General features: G+C 37.1%; 2 protein-coding genes across 4 annotated transcripts in view; one reads left to right on the top strand and one right to left on the bottom strand.

Moving 5' to 3' along the window:
• The window catches only part of LOC113235863 (E3 ubiquitin-protein ligase Ubr3), a gene marked incomplete at its 3' end in the record, with an annotated part of 142,898 nt that overhangs the window by 71,858 nt on the left and 52,728 nt on the right, over nucleotides 1–18,312 (top strand). The window contains exons 3-9 of the mRNA XM_026471786.1: nucleotides 703–828; nucleotides 2,695–2,836; nucleotides 4,725–4,846; nucleotides 6,716–6,857; nucleotides 8,056–8,464; nucleotides 8,877–9,109; nucleotides 10,080–10,235. Of these exons, the coding sequence (XP_026327571.1) occupies nucleotides 703–828; nucleotides 2,695–2,836; nucleotides 4,725–4,846; nucleotides 6,716–6,857; nucleotides 8,056–8,464; nucleotides 8,877–9,109; nucleotides 10,080–10,235 (1,330 nt within the window). The remainder of the gene's footprint in view (nucleotides 1–702; nucleotides 829–2,694; nucleotides 2,837–4,724; nucleotides 4,847–6,715; nucleotides 6,858–8,055; nucleotides 8,465–8,876; nucleotides 9,110–10,079; nucleotides 10,236–18,312) is intronic.
• Nucleotides 10,437–18,312, bottom strand: part of LOC113236030 — a 37,906-nt gene continuing 30,030 nt past the window's right edge. For 2 of the 3 annotated variants that reach the window (XM_026471967.1, XM_026471969.1), the window contains exons 5-10: nucleotides 16,420–16,512; nucleotides 14,558–14,685; nucleotides 13,533–13,772; nucleotides 12,863–12,997; nucleotides 11,303–11,475; nucleotides 10,437–10,681 (exon numbers count right to left, since the gene is read on the bottom strand). In XM_026471967.1, coding sequence (XP_026327752.1) covers nucleotides 10,506–10,681; nucleotides 11,303–11,475; nucleotides 12,863–12,997; nucleotides 13,533–13,772; nucleotides 14,558–14,685; nucleotides 16,420–16,512 — 945 coding nt within the window. In that variant the 3' untranslated portion in view covers nucleotides 10,437–10,505. Of the gene's footprint in view, nucleotides 10,682–11,302; nucleotides 11,476–12,862; nucleotides 12,998–13,532; nucleotides 13,773–14,236; nucleotides 14,365–14,557; nucleotides 14,686–16,419; nucleotides 16,513–18,312 lie in introns of all 3 variants that reach the window. The other variant, XM_026471968.1, reaches the window with a different exon arrangement.

Raw genomic sequence — 18,312 nt, 5'->3', positions numbered from 1 at the left:
AAATGTGATGTAAAAGTTTTAAACTATAATTAAAAATAACTAAGGGAACGTTTATAACAGTCGTGCGTGTTTTTGTGTAGGTAGGTAGGTGTGTTTGGGAGTGTGTGTGTGTAAGGGGTTGTTTGTTTCATTTTTATATAACGCACATTACAATGGACAAGATCATTAAGTCCATGTTCGTTTTAACTAAAAGAAGTGTTAATAGTTTTATTACCCTATTGTAATGCAATAGAAAGGATAACGTTTGAAGAGATAACATTCATCGGTGCAAATAATATTTCTTCAACTATGAACAGTGAATTTCCTGGAATATTTTTTTAAAATATAATAAAAAAGTAAATGACGATGAAGTAGTCGATGATGCATGCACATCTAAATAATAACGCATGCACTCAACATAGCCACGCACTAGGGAGAACCTGTGGCGCGATTGCCATGGACACACGCAATGACCACAAATTACACCAAAACTCACGAGAGAAATAAATGTCCGCCATACAAGTATTTCTCCCGGCTCGGGAATCAAACCCGGGACTCCTATGTGATGGCCCACCATAGTAACCGTTCGGCCACGGAAGCAGTCAATAAAATGGAAATTAATTATTTATTAACATTTTATTGCCTTTTGATCTTGGTAAAGCCATGTTTTTCGACGTTTGCCAGCAGAAAGCACCACCAATATGTTTCCTTTATTGTTTTCAGGTTCTGCAGTAGTCACGGCAACAAGTGTCCACGACCGGGCACAGCGCCCGCCGAGCTCATGTGCGTTGCCGAAGCCATGATGCCGAGGCTCATATTGAGGCTGCTACAACACTTTCGAGAGAACAGGTGAGGGTATAGAGACAGGGTTTTGACAGAGGTGTTTTATAATTTGGACGCTGACAATGCAACACTATTACAGTAAGGCAAGGTATTACTAACACGATAAGGCGCGATTTACACGAGAACAGTAGCGCTAGCACGATAACGATGTCGCCCTTGTTCGTGCTAGCCCTACAGCAGTATCTCGCGCTTTAAGTCGCTCTTGGAAAGCTTTAAAAAACTAACTTTATTGGCATTGTGTAGTAACACACGTTCTCTAAAAAAATATTCTGACGTAAGCCGTGACTCGTGCCACTAACTATAATTGGGAATAAATAAGTTTTTAATCTAAAAGCGGCGACCTGTCCCCCTAGGGTAATAGAACGTAGTTAAGAATACCGCGTCAATAATAAATTATCGTCTCTGGTGAATAACTTGTAAAAAACCCGTAACTTTTTTATGCTGTTTAAGGCCAGGGCCCCAAGATTTCTAGTTTTAAATGAACTCAGTTGTGTATCCGATCGAATGTCAATGACAGGATTTTGTATGTTTGGTATTCTGCTAAAAGTTAAGAAAAATTTCTAACCCACTTTTAAAATATTTAAATTGTTTAATAAGCTTTGCATCGTTAGAGTAAGTTTCGATAAGTCAAACTCGTTAGCTAATTTTAACTGTTTTTAAAAGATAATTTTGTGCTCTATCTTGTGCTGTTTAAAACCGAATTTGACCATTTGTCACTTAGTCGCGTTGTAGGTAGTGGACGGCAGAACTGACATTGCAATTTTTTTGTATTTTGCTCTGCAATGGCGAGTCGATGGCACTTCGTTGGTGTAGTATACTAATACATACATATTGAATTTGAAGACTAAATTACTAATTTAACGAGACGTCCAAACTCGGGGTGCCACGATTTCGTTTAACCAAGGCAAACGACTTTTATGGGGAACTGTATATATTTTTGCAATGATTCCGGATTATATATTAAGAGTTTTTTTCTGAGTGTTCGATCTTTGTATTAATAATTATAACAAACTAGTGGAGTAATTTCACAAAAAATAATTGAATATCAATTCAATAAAAATTTAATTAATACAGTGAATAGCGACATCTCACGCCAGGACTGGTAGCTGTAAAGGTACTAACTGGGTGATAAATCTGTCATAGATTTCTCATAGATGGCGCTACGACTAAAAAGTCGTTGAAAGACCAAGTACAAAGACACGACGCAAGCACATAGAAAAATTCGTGAGGTCCGTTGGTTTGTTCCGTGGCTTAGTTGGTATAGCGTCTGGCACGGTATGCAAGAAGACGTCGGTTCGTATCCGACCGGATCGAAAGAATTTTTTCTGAGTGTTCAATCTTTGTATTAGTAATTATTAAAAATATTTTTATTGAAATAGCTTTTAGAAAATTGAAGACTACGTGTTAGATAAAGATGTATGGAAAGACAACATGAGTCTAGATTCCATATAAATTTCAGTCAAAGGGTATTTTTTTTGTAAAGCACCCTTATCCTTCAAAACCGGAACACAGTAACGCTGACATTACTGCTTGGCGGCAGTAATAAGTAAGGTGGTAGTACTACCCTGGACGAACTCTTTCACACGGAGCTCTACTGGTACTTAATTTCATAGCATTCAAGTTTAGTTGAAAAGAGCAATCCCTAGAGTTTCTTGCTCATTCTTCTCAGGGAAGTCAGCGTAGTGAATTAGCAGTATCTTAAATGTGACGTTTGCAAGTGTAAATTTGTTTTACCTAAGTAATAAATGATTCTTTGATATAAAAATTATGATAATTTTGTGAAAAATAAAGAAACGAAAAACATAAAATAAAAACAGTTCTGGACCTATATATTATATAAGGTTAAATAGCATCTTGTTTTCCTAATTCCAGCACGAGTCCGCAAGCGTCACCGTCAAACATGTATCGCGTAGCAGTTCACGAGTGCGAGGGTTTCGTTCAGATGCTGATGGAGTTCAACAACATGGGTGACCTGATGAGAGGCGCTATGACCAAGGCGCTCATCAATCCACAGGTAAATTCTTAAAGCTCCATAAAAAGCCATTATCCGCCTGGGCGAAACAGAATCTAATGCGTGTACTTTGGGTGAAGAAACAAAAAAATATAGAGCTACATACTAAATCTATATATATATCGATAGTTTTCTAGAATAGTCCTATCTCAAAAGTACCTAATTCATCAAGAAGATGGTTTAAACAATAATTATAACTTTTTTATAAAAAAAAAATACCTACCTCAAAAGTTTGTAATACAAATATTCTGTCGTGTTTGTACGAATTCAACGAAAATTTGTACGTTGACTCTATAGACGGCAGTACCGGTATTACCCATACTTGTATCCTTCGCACTTTGTTGCGGGCGTGGTGGACTTAGACACTTTGTCTCTAGGCGAAGGATGCTTCTTCTGGCTCAATACATGTCCGCGTTCCATCATAAGGCGCATATTGGTATAATGTCTAAGATTTATCTGCTGGTACCCACGCGTATACCTTGCGGTGATGAGGGTGCGGTGGCCTCGCGTCGCCGCGGCCCTTACGCAAGCCCATCACTCGTACGGTACATGTCGCGAACGCGCCTACCATTCGCGCTATTCAACTGATCGGGGACATACTCACTCAGTGTGGTCACATTGACACATTCGCTGATAGAGTTGAATATATATGTAGGGAGACTTGTAAATTTTTAGAATTAGAATAGTTATAGTAATATCATAATTAAATATATTTATAATTATTGTTTATGACATGTAAACGTGTCGGCTTTTTAGCTGTAAGTTTACAATGAGAATGAATGAATAAATAAATAAATAAACACACAACTCACTCCTGTAAAAATTTTTCACGTGAAGATACGCGCTTTTTTACCAATGCTACATACGCATCTTTGCACTGTCCCCAAGGATATCTAACCAATTTTGTTCTATGTTTATTTAACCGTAACTATTTTGATTCACGCCAGAATTCTTGAAAGGTAGCGATATATATAAATGAATGTATGTTTGTTTGTCTTATATGCGTTCCATTATTATTCATTCGATAGGGATAAAAAACTTTCCTGAGTTATTGTGCCCACACTCGCTTCTGTTCCTGAAGTATTACAACCATTTTAAAATAAAAATAGATACAAATTATTTTGCTACTCCGCAAATAGCTGCGTTTCTTTTTTTATAAAAAAAAGTAAGTGCGCATTTGACCTCCATCTCACCTGAAGGAACGTGACGATGGAGCCTGCAAATTTAAAACATGCCTATTCACTCTAGAAAAGATCCAAGTTACAGCCTTCAGGGAATGGGGGGTTCGCCATATAAATGTGGAAGCGTAACGCTTGGTGCGAATCCTTGGAATATCCACAGCATAGAGGTGGAACCCCTGCTTACATGGTCTCCCGAAGGTGGAAGGAGGAATTTCATCGCACTCTTTCAGTGACATATCCTGTAGAATATCCGAGTCATATATCCGTGGCTTAATTACTTACACACTTCTTCTACCAAGCCACAGATGTAAGCCTGTTAACATGTTGTTCAACTGATTCCAAAAAAAAAAATCATGTGACGTCACTAGGTTGTCAGAGAAGATAATATTTTATTCTATAAACCATTTTTAACCGACTTCAAAAAAAGGAGGCTCTCAATTCGTCTGTATTTTTTTGTTACGCGTTATTTCACGCATTTGTGAACCGATTGCGATGATCTTTTTTTGTTGGAAAGGGGGTACCTCAGTATTGCTCCCATTCAAATTTGAAGAAAATAGTTCACCTCTAAGGGTAGCAAAGTAGGGGATAAAATATAAATACAAATAGATGTAATTCCACGGACTTTTGAGGTCGGTTATTAAAATATCAATTGGGCTAGTTGTAACAACTAACTACCTATGATAGTCAACGTAAATATTGTTCACTTGCAGATGTACCGCAACCTGGTGGACCCCCCATACCCGGAGACGCCGTACGGATGCTACATGGCGGAATCGCGCGAGATGTACGACAGGGCCATAGAGTCTTTCCCAGCGCCTGAACCGCCTGACGAGTGAGTATTGACTTAATCTATACTTTTTTAGTCCCTCTGCTGGGCAAGTGTTGTTCTTCGTCGTGCAGGTTTCATCCAGTGATCTTATTATATACATGTTATGTTATGTTCATAGTAAAACACGTTCGAAATATGGAACATAGATTATGATTTTGTGGAACAGAATGAACATTTCCAAGAGTAGGTAAAATGTAAAACACAATGGAAAAAGAGAACTAAATTTATTTTGTTATTAAACAAAAATAAGACGTTAAGTACTCGCGTAAGAATTTAGACTTATTCGACTTTGGTGAAATCCACCCTAAGTGAAATAAAATCTTCTACCTTAAAACAATATTTCTTTTATAACGCATTCACTCCTAGCTCCGCACTGAGAAACCCTGTATCGCGGGTGCCAAAAACATAAGATAGATAACCACAAATGACACCCAAACTCACGAGGCAATACAAATATTTCTCGAATCCGGAACCGTCCGGCCACGAAGTCAGTTAAGTTAACGTTAAGTTAAAGTTTTAGCTCTAAATACATGACAAAAATTATTTTAAGATTACAATTAATATTCATATTTTGTATAAAGCAAATAATATACAAAGAAGGAAAATGTAGCACAGGCAATTGATGACTTTACTGCCTACAATGTTCATATCTGCACTTATAATCTTTGACCGTAGTGCATGCCTCCTTATCACACTCGCTACAGAAATAATTGACTATGTCTATTTTCAGTAATAAATTGTTGTTTATTAGAGAGAATAAAGAAAAAATAGGCAATAATATAAATATTTTCGCTAATTTTCGCGTGGTATAATATGATTTCTTGTGTTTTAATTTTATATATTTTTTTACATAATAATAATTGTATGTAAATGCATTTTCTAAATAAATACACACGATGGCATTTTTCTCAAAATTTTAATATAATAACGTGACGCTATACAATGACGCTATTCCACTAATGTCACGTTCGTCCCTTTGGTCGTCCCAGATGGATTGCAAGAAGTTACAGAAAGTAAGACATCGGTCTTACTTTCTCAAACTCGTATGTCATAAAGAGTGATTATTCAGGACATGCTAAAACTTTGTATTTATTTTAAATTTCTTATCAAGGATGTTAATTTGGATACATTACTTTAAGAATAGGTAAATGCCAGTGTGTGTTGTTACAAAAAACAAATAGACATGATTTTGGATTCGAGAAAGTGGTTTTATTTCGGATGTGTAGCAATCGCAATAAGCGATTATAAGATAATAATAATAAATATACATAAATCAAATAATATGCGTAAATTATAATAAAAATACATAAATAGAGCGATAATAATAATAAATATACATAAATTTAATATTACATGATAATTTATCAAAAGGCTACGAAGATTATTTAACTGTATATTTGCAATTCTCAGTTTGATTATAAATTAATTTTACAGTCAAGTGCATTATTATGTTTACACTATGCGAAAAACATAATTCAATTTTAATACAAAATATTTATTAATTCAGAACATATTATGTCAAGTATCGCAAATTTCTACAATATGATTTTCAAAAAAAAATAAAAAAGTATGAAGGAAATGTGAAGTGAAATAAGCTTGCAAAATTTGTATCGCACACATTCCATTTATCAACAGAATCCATGTTTTGCATTTCAGTAACTTTGTGCTTTAAGGTCCGAGTTTGAGAAAGTAAGGAATTTGTTTTTTTTTAATCTGCATTTTTTAAATATATGTCAGCGAGATGTATTGCTTTTAAACATTCACGTATGTACGTACGTAACTTACGAACTATGGTCCTGCGCAAGCCGCCACGGGAATTCCTAATCAGTTTGTCGCTTTGATATCGAATTGACATCTCTTTGTTATTTACAGATATCGTAACCTGCCGGCACTAGCGCCTCGGCTCCAACACAACACGTTGCTCGACGAGTTCATATTTTGGACGTTCAAGTACGAGTTTCCACAGAACATCGTCTGCTTTTTGCTCAACATGTTGCCCGACCAGGATTACAAGGTAAACAACTTGTTAAAAAAGTATGCGACGTAGTTAAAAATCTGTAAAAATACAGACAACACTTTTTAATGAATTACCTCCTTCCATAAACTAATAACAATAATAATAACGCACCTACTCATAGCCGCGCTCTGGGGAAACCCTGTATCGCGGGTGCCACGAACACACACATAGACAAACACAAATTACACCCAAACTCATTTTTATACCTAAAAATAGCATCCAAATATGGAATAATTATGTTGGAGCATTTAGAATAATTTCAAGTAATAATGTAGAAAAAAAAATTATGTTACGATTATTCTGATAGTCTCATTTGTAACCATCGAGTATATAACCAGAAACAGAGACGAAATGGGGGCCATACATTCCAAGGTAACTCATCAGTGATATATATATCACTTATAAATATCAACTCTCGTTTGCACTGAAATTACAAATTAGAAAGCTGAAATAGTACAGCGCCAACAACTGACCTGTGTGTACGTCTCCGTATATTCCAAAAATATACTGTATTTATTGTGATAAAGATAATATCTCTAACAATGGCGTGCTGTTCCATTCGGCGGTGTGGGAAAAACTGCAAAACATCTAATTAAAAAACAAACGGAATCACATTTCATCGCTAATTAAATATTAAATATGCAATTCTCGTCCATTATAGCAAAGCTCAAGATAACTGGTCGATTTGAAGTGAAACAATTGACTACACCCGTCAATTGTTTTGAATTCGGGCTGGCCAATCGGAGCGCAATTGCCACAGTAATGATACGGCAGAATAGTTTTCAAACAAATTAAATGACATTTCGTCTCTATTTCTGGTTACATACTCGATGTTTGTAACATAAGTCCCAAACTTTTATCATTACGACTCATCCGAAGAATGGAGTCCGGTGTGATTATATAGCGAAAAGAGAATAAGTACATTACGAGAATAATTTCCTTATTCAAACTAAGGCCTACGTTAAGGTGTTTTGAGAATTTATATGTCTTATTTCATTTCGGAAATATAAAATCGAGCGAAACGGTCGGTCTGACATCCGAAGAAGAACGAACGAAATGTACTTATGTCCTGAGAACAAGAAGTCTTGCACATACATTATTGTTCTACGGATGTCTCGATTAGAGTACTATCATTGTTGTCATTAAAGCCGAATACTCAATATACAGTTTTAAACAACTATGGTTTCTATTCCAGGAACACTTAACGCGCACATTCGTTATGCACTACGCTCGCATCCCACTCGTCCTGGAAGCAGCTGCAGACCCCGACACGCTGTCCAACCGAGTTGTGCACATGTCCGTCCAACTTTTCTCCAACGAGGCCTTGGCATTGCGCTGTGTACAGCAGCTCCACTTATTACACGTTATGGTGTTATCTTTACGACTTATGATGGGGAAGATATTAGTACAAAACACTTTACATGACAGTGATAAGAATTTTCATTACGTCATTGATTGTACGAAGAGAGTAATGAAGGAACACTGCTATTGGCCTTTAGTATCGGATTTTAATAACGTGCTGTCGCATAAGCGAGTCGCGTTACTGTTCTTGCAGGACGACGCCTTGGTCGATATGTGGTTCGAGTTTTTGAGTATGTTGCAAGGTGAGTGGGGTTTTTATTGTTTAATTTTTTTATTCATCAATCAAATCGGTTTAGCACTTGACATCTTGAGTTGAAGTTTTAGTTCTAGCTACTGGAGTTATATTCATATAACAGGTTGACATATGACTATTAATAGAGGATGTTCGCTGTTGAAAGGTGATGAAGACTTACTCAGTTATGATAAACCTTTAGGGCAGTTAGTAGCAGTACAGTTCCTTGTGAAAGAGTTCGTCCAGTGAAGTACCGCCAGCGGTAATGTCACCATTACTGTGTTGCGGTTTTGGGCGTTGTCCTTAAGGGTGTTGGTGAAATTACAGTCACTTGAAACTTGTCAATTTATGTCTCAAGGTGACGGGCGAAGTGGCAGTGCCCCTCAAACCTTAGCGATTCACAGCTCCTCCTCCCGTCGCAGGCATGAACGTGAACGTGCGCGAGGTGGGCGGGCACATCGAGTTCGAGCCGTCGTCGTACTACGCGGCGTTCTCGTGCGAGCTGGAGGCGGCGGCCTACCCCATGTGGTCGGTGCTGAGCCACCTGACGGAGCCGCCGCACGCGCCGCTGGCGCGCCGCATCATCGCCGCCGCGCTCACCTACCTGCAGGACTGGCTGGACGCCGTGCACTTCACCGCGCCGCACATGGAGCGGGTGAGTCTCTTCCACGTTTTCGGTTACCTAAAGGGGTCCATTTTGTGAGGTTAAGATATATTTCCCCCCGAATCGTTGGTCAACACCCTGTGGTATAAAGTTTTTCTTACATTTCCGAGCTGTAAAACTAGTATGTCTACACCTCTATAATTTACTTAGCCTATTATAAACAATGGCAAATTAGCCCTCGTAGCATTCCGGCGCGATAAAGCTACTATATGTTCTATGTATATCGTATGTCTTTTTTTTTGTCTTTTGTCTTTTGTGGGTGTCATTGTGGTAAACAAATAAATGTATTTTCTTTATTTCTTCTTTCTTTCTCAGGAATGATAAACCGCCATTTAAAAACTTTACCACAATAGCTAACATGGCGAGCGCCACGCCCAATGGTTGCAAAAGAATACCTACCGCCGTGCCAAACATGGCCGCATAGTCACAGCTATATTAAAACATTTTGACGGCTGTGCACAGCAATTTCGTCAACGTAAAAATTGAGCCTGACAAACGAAATAAAAATAAATAATAAAAACCAATAAATTGATACATATAAATTATTAGAAGAAGGTGAGAAAACATTTTTTAAATACATGATAGTAATCAGAAACACGTAATTAATAACTAATATAATGTAAAAACTGAAACTACAAAAACCTTTTGTGCCGTCGTTTTCGCGGCGATGATTAAATGACAAATATACGCAATTTCATATCGTTATCCTTGGTCTTCAAAATGTATAACAATAGTTAATTACCAAATAAATAAATAAAGGAATAAGTACTGCGGTATCTTACCGATTCAGTATTCTCCATAAAAAAAATAATAATGGCAACATAGCTTTATCAATTGAAATAAATATGTCGCGGGGAGGTTTATCAAACATTGATATGCTGCCATGCTTCGGCCACAGCATATCTTATAGACTGTCTGTTTTATTATGTCAAAGTCTGAACGCGAAACTTCTGTTCAACAGACGGAAATAATGCACGCCTCATTCCACTTCCCCTTGCACCGATACTTGGCCGCGTTCCTGTGCGCCGGGGTGCGCAGCATGGGCATCAAAGCCGCCGACGTTCTACCACCGGCTGATCTACTTGCGTTGCTGGCTGTACACCCGCTCAGGGTCCAGGTGAGTCCTAGTTTTACCCGCCATATGTTACGTCACACTTCAAGAAAACGGGGTTCATAGTGTGTTGGTTTACGGCTTACGAAAGAAAAAAAAAGAAAATTGAAAACCTTCGTCCCCGGGAATAAGTGACATCATGCCATATGTGATCTCTTTCTGGGTACGAAGCGTGGTAGGTCCAATGGAAACAAACGAGGTACTTTAAAAATGTTTATTTACGAAATTTTATATTTAACTTACAAAAGATTGAGTATAAAAATGGTTTAGAACTACTTAGTTGACTACAGGGACGAACTCTGTCGTTTCGCCGTCCTCGTCGAAGGTCGTTGGCGGGGGGTCCGCGCGCACGTGGCGCGAGTAGTCGTACGTCAACACTTTCACGGCCACGAAGCCGCCCGAGCCCGTCACGCCGCGGTGGATTATGCCTGCGCCGCTTAGTAGGGACGCGCCTGGAAATAATTACCGATATTCCCATATACATACATCTTTTTAATACTTCTCCTCGAGGGCTGTAATGCTCGAGAAAATATTAGGTCCAACGAACCCTAATCGCGTGTTTAACAATTTATACACAAACGTATCGGAGAAAATTACAACTTTTTTATAAAAAAAAACTGACCTCAAAAGTTCGTAGAATTATATCTATTTGCCAAATTTTATTGAAGTCGGCTTTCATCCCCTAGTTGACACACTTACAGGTTGAATAATTTCTTCAAATTTAAATGGGACCAATAGCCTCTTTCCAAAAACATACATACATGTTTTTTCGGATTTAAATCGCGTATATTTGTTGTTTTTTTTTAACAAACCAACGTGTTGGGTTCTTTACAGACATGGGACCTAATACGGTCCCGGCTGATTGAGCTAGTCAGAAACTAGTTACGTCGTATAATTAATACAGACTATCCGATAGTTACTGAAATAAATTATTGTGTCAACAGAATCAGTCCCGAACTGTAGTTAGTAAACAAAAAAACGGTCATAGTAGCTATCATAATTTCACATGTCTCTGTCATACTGGATTTGCAGGCCAAAAAACCAGCAACCTGTTAAAAAAAAGCGAATCTCACCCTTCATGGGCTGTACAGGTTGTATATCAATGAAAGGCACAGTGCTCTGAGCCGCATCAGCCTCAAAGTCGCTATGTGTAAACTCCAAGTACTGGTCGTGGTTGGAGTCCACTGGCAACGATACGCTGCGGTATCGCGTTGGGATATCCGGCTTGTACAATTCTAGCTTCTTCCTGAAAATATAACGGAGTGGTTTATTATAAAACTTCTCTAAGTCAAATTGAGTTCTAATACCTTGGAATGAATAATAATCTCAGTACAGAGTACTAAAAAAACCGATCTCAAACGTACGTGGAATTACATCTATTTGCTAAGTTTCATTGAAATATCCCCTAGTTCGCCACTATACAGGACTTGATACTGGAGATAATAAAAATAGGTTCTCACTACGACACTACTCAAAGTATATCGAGAGAAAAACGCCTTGAATCGGAGAAATAGCAAAATCAACTAAATAATTGCTAAAAGTAATTGCTCCTAAATTATAGTCAGGCGCTATTTATAAAAACGAATCTTCATGCGTGAACAGCCACCTTTTGAGGTGGTTGGTTTTCTTCAAAATAAAATGGGACCACTATGGAATTACCCTCTTTCCACCAAAAAAAGAATCATTAAAATCGGTTCACAAATATCGGAGTTATCGCGTAACATACATACAAAAAAAAAACATACAGTCGAATTGAGAACCTCCTTTTTTGAAGTCGGTTAAAAATAATAAGGTATTTATTTCTCCACAAAACATAAAGAACACAAAGAACACAATATTTAAAAAACGAATAGAAAAAACAATTGAGTGACGTGGACAAGAAAACTCAGCATTGCTGATTTTCAGTATTCACCTGGCTAGCTGTTCGCTTGCTGCACCAAGCTAATATAAGTGCTAATTTAAGGTAATAAGAGTGTACACTAAATAATAACCTCTAAACCTTCTAACCTCTAATGAAAGCTCTGTTTTGGTTGCAACTCGTTTACATAAAATTGTAATTGGATTTATAGCCTGTCTATTTTGAAGACGGAGTAAAATGACATTTGTAGGGTTACCAGTTTTTACAAATTCTAAATAGTTATGTAGTTGTTGTCGATAGTTTCATCGATAATTTGTGAAAAAAGAAAAAAAATTGCCAAAAATTACTGCATTGTGAATGTTACGATGCTAATGGTTACCAATTGCGTTATTGCCTTTTTTCTATTTTGACAGTTGGCCTATTTATTTTTTAAGAATAGCCGGGTTTGATTATATATAGTGTATTAAAATGAAAAACCTATTAAACTTTAAAATATGTCTCCTCTTTGTATTTTTTAGAAACATAGTTCTAAATACGGAGTATGTATGAACTTACAAAAAGTGACAATTCAAATGAAACAAATACGGCTATTTATTCTTTAAGCATGACCAATATTCAGTCGATAGTCGATAAAATATTAATCGACTGCAATCGCTAGTTGCTCGCAAGTAGGCAACACTTACGCAATTAACTGTCATTTTACTTCGTATTCAAAGAAGACAGACTATAGATGTGAAGAGCACTAAAGAAGAGTTGAATTAAAAAAGAAGTTCACCTGGGCTTCTCAGGTGCGCCATCAGTGTTATCATTGCTTATCCATACGCTTCTATCGGCTGCTAACCTGCCTGTAGTGTAGTTAAATGGCGTGGATCTGATCTCGAAGTGCAAGTGAGGACCGAGCATTCGGAGTCTGAAAAACCAAATTACATTGATAAATTGCCTTTGGCTTTATTTTTATAGATATATAGATATTTAATTTAACTGCCTCCATGGCCGAACGGTTACCATGCTGGACTGCCATGCAGAGGTCCCAGGTTCGATTCCCGGGTCGGGAGAAATATTTGTATGGCCTACATTTATTTCTCTCGTGAGTTTGGGTGTAATTTGTGGTTGTCTACGTGTGTGTCCATGGCACCCGCGACACAGGGTTTCCCTAGTGCGGTGCTATGTTGAGTGTGTACGTTATTATTATTATAGATATACGCTTTATTGCTAACACACAGGAGCAAAAACAGTACATAGACAGTTTAAAACTAATGTGGGCGAAGGCGGCCTTATCACTAGGAGCGATCTCTTCCAGACAACCTTTGAGTTATAGGAAAAGTAATCGGAGCAGGATACATAGTGTGCCAATAGCAAAATTTGATTTGGTGTCGTAACGATGAATCCCAACAAAAAAACCCTGATTTTTTATCTATGCGATAACGTGCGCAAGTCAATATTACCTGACACCAGTCATTATGCTTCCAGTAGGGGAATCCAGTTCGTCCAAATCTATTGCTCTCTTTTCGTATGTCAAAGTATGGTAGTCGACGTCTTGTTTGATGTCCTTGTCATTGGGGTCGAACTTCTGCACAGGAACCCAACGACCAGGTGTGACATGCCCCCTTTCCTTAAGAGTACCTTCAGAAATCTGCAAATGGAAGACTCTTCCCATTTTCACTAGACGAATTCCTGTTACAACCCTGAGAAATTCCAATGAGATAAATTAATAATATGAATAAATGTAACTGATTATTAATCTGGACACCCGCACACCCATGCAGTAATTTACTTGTTACAAATAGATTACATCGGTGTTCCTAAAATATCCCGCAAATAAATTTGTTTAATGTTACAATCGGTAAAAACTCCCAATTCAAGTCGACAGTTATGTTATGTACAGAAGTTCCGAATAAAATGAGGCCTAATTCTAGAAGATTCTACCAAGTTTCAGCCAAAGACCCAGGACTGCACTTGCCTGTCAAAGTCATGCAAAAAGTTAGTCCTTATAAAAGCTCCTAAAGCAGAAAATAAAAGCTTGTAAAAGGCAAAGTTAATCGTCGATTTTATGTCTATGTGTTAAACTAAAAGAATGTCAAAGAGGTCAAGGAAGTTCTAATAGTCTCCGAAATCCTGACCCCCTGGTCAGTCATATCATTATACTGACTTGTTCGTGGACATATCTGCTACAATCTCTTTCATGCTGAAGAAGCGGTCAGATTCGTTGACCTGGTCCTCACATAGGCACATGCAGTAGGAACAATGGAGGAGATTCCATCTCCACCAGGAGTCGACCTTCAAATGAAAATGGCATGTTAAAAAGTCTTATTCTTTCATTTGGACCAGGATTTCATAAACCATACATTAAACCTGCAATTTAGCAGTAAAAAGCAGTCGCAAGACACGAAAACCCTAACAGAACTAAGTCTTTGAAATCACTATCAAGCTTAAACAGTGTGTGCGGATGTCCCAAACGTCAGGGACTAACTTGTTATTCCTGACGTCAGATGTTGAGTCCCAAAGACTGAAGTAGCGATCTGAGTCGAAGCTTGCGTCGTCGCAGAGGCACATGCAGTACGAACAGTGCCAGAACAGCCAACGCCACCACGAGTCCACCTGCAGAATCTCAAGACTTCAGTCTTGCTTTTTCTATGTTTATGAATTTCTTAAATGAACTAGACATTATTTAGGTGTGCATTCTCCATGTTCGACCTCATCGTCACTTTCCATCAAGTGAGATGGAAGTCTAATGCGCACTTAATTTTTTGATTAAAACAAATAATACCAGCTCTCCTTACTTATTCTACGAACAGCTATATAGAACGTCCTATAGTGCGATATCACTTACTTTTAAAAATAATGCAATGTCTTCAAAATGTCCTGTCTACAATATTTAAAGTACTTTCCCTCATAGCCATGAGACGCCCATACATATATGTATGTATGTCACTGACAAAATAAATCTTAAAAAACGTACGGTAATTTTTCATATCGAATACAAGTTAGTCATATTTTTCTCATTCTTTGTTATTGTTTATCATTAGGTTCATATTCCCATAATAATGTTATCGTTACAATTGCGATGAAGTCAACAAAACGGTTTAATTTTTAGTTATTATAAAAGCAATGTTTATAAATATTGAATGTATTTATGTGATGACCCCAAGACTAACGCTATTGCATGAGATAAGCTGGAAAAATAGTGGGGATATAGTCTGGATTTTTAATTAAAATAACTAAATACGGCTACTACAGGGGGCGAGTTTTGTCCACATTTAACTTACCATTATATTATGTACAAATCCGGACCCGTTCCAAATAAATAAATATATCTACGCAGTACATAAAAGGAAGGGTTGTCGAACTTATAGATTATGTTTCACTAAATACCGTATCTATATTTTTTTATAACTGGGCAAGCAAACATTCCGCTAATCGTGTGTCTGACCATTTTATACATGTAACTATAACGAAAATACGTCGGGTACAAATATTTAGTACAGTTTCAAAAGTGAAACTGTCTACTCCCGAGAGCAGAGGCCTCCTACAAACTACATCGCTCATCCTAGATTTTTTTTTTAATTACAAAAGCTATAACAAACAAACAGTGATCGTGTAAACCTGTTTTTTCAGACAACATCAAAGGAAAACATCGTGAGAATTTATGACAAATGACCTGATCATATGTTTTTTTAAGTTTCGTTTTAGTGTTTGAAATCTCTGTTGTATCTTTAAGTTTTTTATATTACAAGTATTTCAAATAGATTAAATTCCGCTTCCGCATTTGTTTGGCGAACGGCTAAGGGGTGGAATTCCCTGCCTGCAGACTTACTCCCCGAACCCTGTAACTTGGGTATTTTCAAAGTGAGAGTGAATAAGCATTGTTTAGATGTCCAAGCTCCATCATCACTTTCCATCGGGTGAAATGGAGGTCAAATGCGCACTTACTTTTTTATATAAAAAAAGTTGCTAATTATGCTACGAACAAACCATAATAATTACAAAGAAGGTGAAGGTTTTTATTGAATTGCTTTGCTTTCAAAATGAGGGAATGAAATGGTACCCGATAAAAGACCCAAAATTCTCTTATGTCCAATGCTAAAAAAAATGTGTAATATATTTACGAAATATAGCTTTTTATATATAAATAATATTGTCTACTTTTTATATTATCTTTTGTTTTAATTTCATGGTACTTTACCCATTTAAAACCGTTGTAACACAAAAAGTTGCTATAGTTAATAGGCCTGGAGAGGAACACATTTTTCAATAGCTAAACTCAAAACATTGTAATATGCGAATGCAGAATTGCGTTCGGGCTAACATCCTGATTAACGAAATCATTCTCACCTTGGTTGTTCCGCGCCTGCAGTGCCCCACTTGCCCGAGAGTGCGCCCATTCTCGTATTCGATCCACTCGTATCGGCGATGGCTACTCATGCTCTGTAAATTTAATAATAATAAAAATTATAAAATTATTTCAGACAAACAAATCCATAGAATTGCAATATTACATATAACTTCTTACATACGTATACTTAATTATTAATAATTGAAACCCAATGTTGCAGTATGGACAAGTCGCAACTGCGAGCTGTAGCAGCTGTAGTGCTATTAGTAATGTATTAATAATGCACAGCAACAAACTCGTCTGGACGTGCTAAAAAACATTTCAGATTTCAGTCTCTTGGCAAATTAAACGTGGCTCTAAATACATCATTATATTGAACGCGGATGGCATTGTATGCTTGATACAGTTCCCACAGACTACACGTATATGGTATCTGATTAAAATATTTATTTTAACAATAATGTTTCTATCTCACGCATGAGACCACTGACATATGGATTGTGTCCTCCATTGAAATATATCTCAATTAAATTTATTCCCAAACGGGTTATTTGCAACAATCTTGCTAAACACTTGAGGGATCTATACGGAATGTATCGTTCGCTGGTTGAACCTGTCCCTGACCCTGGCCGGCCGTGCCATTGCCAGGGATTGTTCCTCCTCCCCCATTTACTAATTCAAAATGTATCGTTAAGGCCACGAGTGAGGCGAGAATCATAAATACTTTCCTTCAGAAATGCTCCCATAATGACAACAAAGATATAATTTTACAATTGAAAGAAAATAATGAAACCTAATAATGACAAAATTTAAATTCAAGGTACAAGTATAAAAATTTTTATCTTAAAAAAGTTTATCGAGTTCTTAGGTTTTCGCGATTGTTAGACATAGGAAATGAAATATTTTTAAATGAAAAAAAAAACCATTTTTTTTTAAAGTTAAAAATTAAAAAAATATATTTTAGGTGTTATGGCCATGTTATTTGAATCCATTCAACTATATTTGTAGAACACCAATACCATAAACATAGCAATGGATTAATGGAATAGCATTTCCGCCTTTCGCGCTTGATTAGTTATTTTTAAAATTCGCGTGCGTAACTGTCATAAATTAGCGTGTTTTTGGGGACATTGTGCTCTGTAACTATCGGGTTATCATTGTTTTTATGAACAAAAAAGTAGCACCAACTTGTATCACATAATTGTTGTTTTACTTCCGTACCTACATATAGCTATAGTTTTTCATCAGTAGACAATGTCAAATTCTTTGTATTAAACAATACAAACTTAAATTAGTGCGAGGTGGCAGGTTGGTAAGGGACGACCAAGGCGAATTTGCCACGACCAAATTGAGGACGTCCAAAATAAAGGCCAAGTCACGGACGAGCGTGTACTAAAGGATTTTTTATAATATCAAGTGACGGGTAGATCAAGCCGTGAGCCTGGTGGTAAGCGACACACCTGTCCATAACAGTTCCTCACAGCTCTAAAACGCAAAGATCGGAGGGGTTCTGCCACTGCGCTCGTCACACTGAGACATAAGTTGACAGGTCCCACGTGCCTCTAATTTCACCAGCACCCCTACCCTTCAAAACCGGAACGCAGTAATGCTCACGCTAATAATCGCGTAACATTCACACAAAAATAATACTGTCAAATTGATAACCCCTCCTTTTTTGAAGTCGGTTAAATAAACTTGTGTCTATGCCAGGTTTGAAAATTGTGCCAATTTAAAAAATATTTACAACGCTCAAATTGAATGTCGCATCCTTTTTTAATTCATAACGAAATTGCATCTGTATATCCCAAAAATGGCGTCATGTTATATTTTATCTCAAAGTTGCGTTATATTAATAATTTTTCTCAAAAATATCGCTATATTGATGAGTCATT

This window comes from Hyposmocoma kahamanoa, unplaced genomic scaffold (genome assembly GCF_003589595.1).
Source record: "Hyposmocoma kahamanoa isolate Upper Pololo Valley unplaced genomic scaffold, ASM358959v1 88, whole genome shotgun sequence".
In the NCBI taxonomy this organism is placed as follows: Eukaryota; Metazoa; Arthropoda; class Insecta; order Lepidoptera; family Cosmopterigidae; genus Hyposmocoma; species Hyposmocoma kahamanoa.
This window is presented reverse-complemented; position numbering and strand designations above follow the sequence as displayed.